Below are 3,741 nucleotides of genomic sequence, written 5' to 3'. Positions count from 1 at the left end.
ATTACAGGACAAACCCCTACCTCCTGAGCCACTGCCGCCTGGCAATATATATATACAAATATAGTTAGAATGTTAATAGATTAGCTAGCATGTTGCTAACATAACCAAACTAAGGTGTTGCTAGTTTACTTCACATTTTAGTTTAGCTAACATGTTGCTAACATACCTAAAGTAGGCTAGCATATTGCTATTGCTAGTTTAGTCCATAATTTAGTTATATAGCATGTTGCTAACATAACCAAACTAAGCTACTATGTTAGTTTAGTTTATAAACATATACAGCTAAAGTATTGTACCAGTTAATAGTTTAGCTGGTATGTTGCTAACATACCTAAACTAAACTAGCAACATGCTAGTTTAGTCTAAAGTTAAGCAAACACGTTGCTAATGTAACCATGTTTTGTTGTTACTCTCACACATTCCATCCAAAGTTAGGGTAGATTATCTAAAAAATGTTTTTATTATTCTGATTATTTTACTAATAAAAACACAGAGACTCTTTTAGCTACAACCGCGCGAAGTCGTAGCTTATTGTCTGTAAAACTAGATGAGTAAAAAGTCTTTTTGTGGTTCATAAGACAAAAACAAACACTATTCAGTCTTCATGTTTAACGGCGGCGAGGATTTAAAAAGAAACTTTCCAAATCCTAAAAAGAGCATTTAAAGAGGAGAGGATCACCTGGATCGACACCAAACGGCTTTGAAACGCAACGGTGTAGAAATGCAACAAAACACACAACAAATTCACAGGTTTTTACTTTTTTATGAGAAAAAGAAACAGAATATTTCAAAGATTTCTTTTCGCTGAAACCGATAAAAATACATACTGTAAACTATCAGGTTCTACTCAGTAATTGTGCAGGTTAAATGTTTTCTCACAACTAGTCATCTAGTTTGAAAAAAGGTATTAAAGAAATGCTCAGTTTAAACACTTTTTTTGTTTTTAAAAGACAAGCTTGTTGAAATTGTCACTGCAGCTTTTTTAAACTCAATATATCTTAGAGAAAAACGTTGTTGTTTAACGTTACACTGACCGAATCCATCCTGCAGGTCTCGTTCCTCCTCAGAAAATTAAAAATCTTTAAATCATGTTAAGTGTTGGAGAGTCAGTCGAACGAACAAAAACAGTTTATCCAATGAGAGGCTGTCAACGAGCGCTCCGGACTCTTCTGAAACGGTGCAAAGTGGACCCAAATCCTCCACTTTTTAAAGTCGAGGTCCTTCCAGCTGTCCTTTCACCTCGCTCACACATTTGGCAATAAAAAACGCACATGGGTCGTTAGTTGTCGGGAGGAAAAGGGACAATATTTTACACGTTCATGGAGAAGAAAACCCCGTGGAGCTGGCTGAAAGTGAAGAAGTGCCTCGCTGCGGTCGGAGGGACTACGGCCGCCTGGGGGGGCTGGAGGCCGCGGCCTCGTCGTTGCTGCTGTCCACCTCCTGCTCCATGGGGCTGTCCTCCTCCAGCTGCTGGCTGGTGTAGTTGGTGATCTCCAGGAAGCCGCTGGGCTCCACCACAACGTTGGACTGGCTGGAGTCCGGCAGGATGGAGTACTGAGGGATCACCTGCGTGGAGCAGAGAGTCAGCCGCTCGTTAAAAGGCCGGCGACGGCGCTCAAATCTCCAAACTAACGTTATGCGTCGGGGACGACTCTCGGCTACGACCGCGCTGAATTATAGCTCAGTGTCTGTAAAACTGACTAAGTTGGAGCCATTTCTTTTTGTGTTTGCCAATGTCAATTAACTGTAGCAGCCATCTTAAATTAGGTTGGTCCGTGAGATATTTTGCTAACAGACAGGGCTGACCAAAGTTTAAAACAAAGGTTTTATGCGACCTGAGTATATGATCGTATACTACCACACCAAGTTTGAGCTCAATATTTGAAAAAACTGACTGAGTTGGAGCCATTTTTTTGTTTACCAAAGTCATTCGGCTTTGGCAGCCATCTTGGACAAGGTTGGCTTCAAATATTTGAGTGGGTCATGAGATATTTTGCTAACAGACAGGATTGACCAAAGTTTGAAACAAAAATTTAATGTGACCCGAGTATATGATCAGTATACTACCACATTAAGCATTAAGTTTTAGTTCAATATTTGAAAAATACTGACTGAGTTGGAGCCATTTTTTTGTGTTTCATGAGATATTTTGCTAACAGACAAACAAACAATTACATGGTTGCCCTCTTTCCATGACGGCGGGTGATAAATATTACGTCCTTTGTTGTTCACGTCTTCAGGGTGTTACGATTAAATCAGTTTACACAAAGATCTGTTTTCTGCAGGAACAATAAAAAGACTCGAGCTAAATTCAACGATAAACCAAATTAAAGATGTTTGAAGTAAAGCTAAACGACTCGGCAAACCAGTTTTTAGAACGTTCTAAAACCCTGAACCAAACCGATCCAGCTCCTGGTTGCAGAGGAGTGAAACCGGACCTGACGGACCTGAAGTTTCCCCGTTTGGACAAAACCTTTTTACTTTAAGAGGAGCTGAACACGTCGGATCATTATTTATGCTTTTAATCTGGAAGTATTTTGTGTCGTTCCTGTAAAAGAGCCTGATTGACGGCGGTCACGGCTGTAACCGTATCCGTCGTGTCTCAGTGACGTCGCCGCCGGGCGCCGGCTCGGTGATTTATTACCTGCAGAGTTTTGTAACAAGAAACTCACCTCGATGACTTCCAGGTCGTCTTTGCTCCTCTGCGCCGTGAGGCCCTGAACGCAGCTGAACTGCCGGGGCTTCACGCCGGCCCCCGAGCTGCTGATGAACTGGCCCGGGTCCAGAGTCCCCGACACGTTCTGGACCTCCAGGGTCTTCGCCCGGGGGCCGCGGTCGCTGGAGGAGTCCACCACCATGGGCTCCGTGCTGGGGTCGATCTCCGCCTCCATCATGGAGATCTTCAGGATGTCCGACACCGACGGCTTGTCCCCCGAGGGCCCCGAGCTGGACTCGGGGATCAGCTTGGCGGCCGCCTCTCCGCTGCCGAAGACCGGCGGCGAGTGGTGCGAGCTGCCGAAGGTGATCTTTGTGACGGTGGCGCTCTGCGTGATGATTGGCTGCTGCGGAGAGGAGATTTACGAACAAAAACACAACAAATGTTTGTTAGAGGAACTGAGAATCACTGGAGTTTAGCTTTTAGCTACTGTCATGCTAATTTTAGCTCTTAGCTGTGACTTTGCTGCATTTAGCTTTTAGCTACAGTTATAACCATTTAATGTTTTAGATACAGTTGTGTTATTTTAGCTTTTAGCTGTGATTTTACAGCTGTTTTTTTTTAGTTACGGTTTTAATCATTTTAACTTTCAACTACAAAGTTTCTTTGTTTAACTTTTAGCTACTGTTATGCTCATTTTAGCTTTTAGCTGTGTCTTTGCTACATTTAGATTTTAGTTAGTTATACTCATTTAAGGTTTCAGCTACAGTTGTGTTAATTTTAGCTTTTTGTTTTGCTGATTTCAGCTGATTTCGGCAGTTGTTCAGCTCTCAGCGTTCTCTTGTTTTTCCTGCAGGTTTTAAACGAAGTAAAAACCGAAACCGAAGAGCAGCAGCTGCAGCTTAAACGGGATCATAAATGAGCTTCGGGTGTTTTGTTGGTTCAGGATCAACACGATGAGGATTTATGGTTCCCAGCAGGAAGGTGGGAAATCCCGTCTGAGCTGGTTTCAAACCGGACTCAGGTGCGGCCCTCGGCCCTCGGCTCGCGGCCCTCGGCTCGCGGCCCTCGGCTCGCGGCCCTCG

At 43.5% G+C, this 3,741-nt stretch overlaps 1 protein-coding gene across 2 annotated transcripts in view; it reads right to left on the bottom strand.

Annotated features, from left to right (window-relative positions):
- Positions 1-743: 743 nt before the first annotated feature.
- emsy (EMSY transcriptional repressor, BRCA2 interacting) overlaps positions 744-3,741 on the bottom strand; it is an 18,554-nt gene continuing 15,556 nt past the window's right edge. The window contains exons 19-20 of one of the 2 annotated variants that reach the window (XM_017429188.2): positions 2,673-3,062; positions 744-1,566 (exon numbers count right to left, since the gene is read on the bottom strand). In XM_017429188.2, the coding sequence (XP_017284677.1) occupies positions 1,384-1,566; positions 2,673-3,062 (573 nt within the window). In that variant the 3' untranslated portion in view covers positions 744-1,383. The remainder of the gene's footprint in view (positions 1,567-2,672; positions 3,063-3,741) is intronic. The other variant, XM_017429189.2, reaches the window with a different exon arrangement.

This window comes from Kryptolebias marmoratus, linkage group LG13 (assembly GCF_001649575.2).
Source record: "Kryptolebias marmoratus isolate JLee-2015 linkage group LG13, ASM164957v2, whole genome shotgun sequence".
Taxonomy (NCBI): domain Eukaryota; kingdom Metazoa; phylum Chordata; class Actinopteri; order Cyprinodontiformes; family Rivulidae; genus Kryptolebias; species Kryptolebias marmoratus.
Note: the sequence above shows the minus strand (reverse complement) of the source record. Positions and strands in the feature narration are given on the sequence as shown.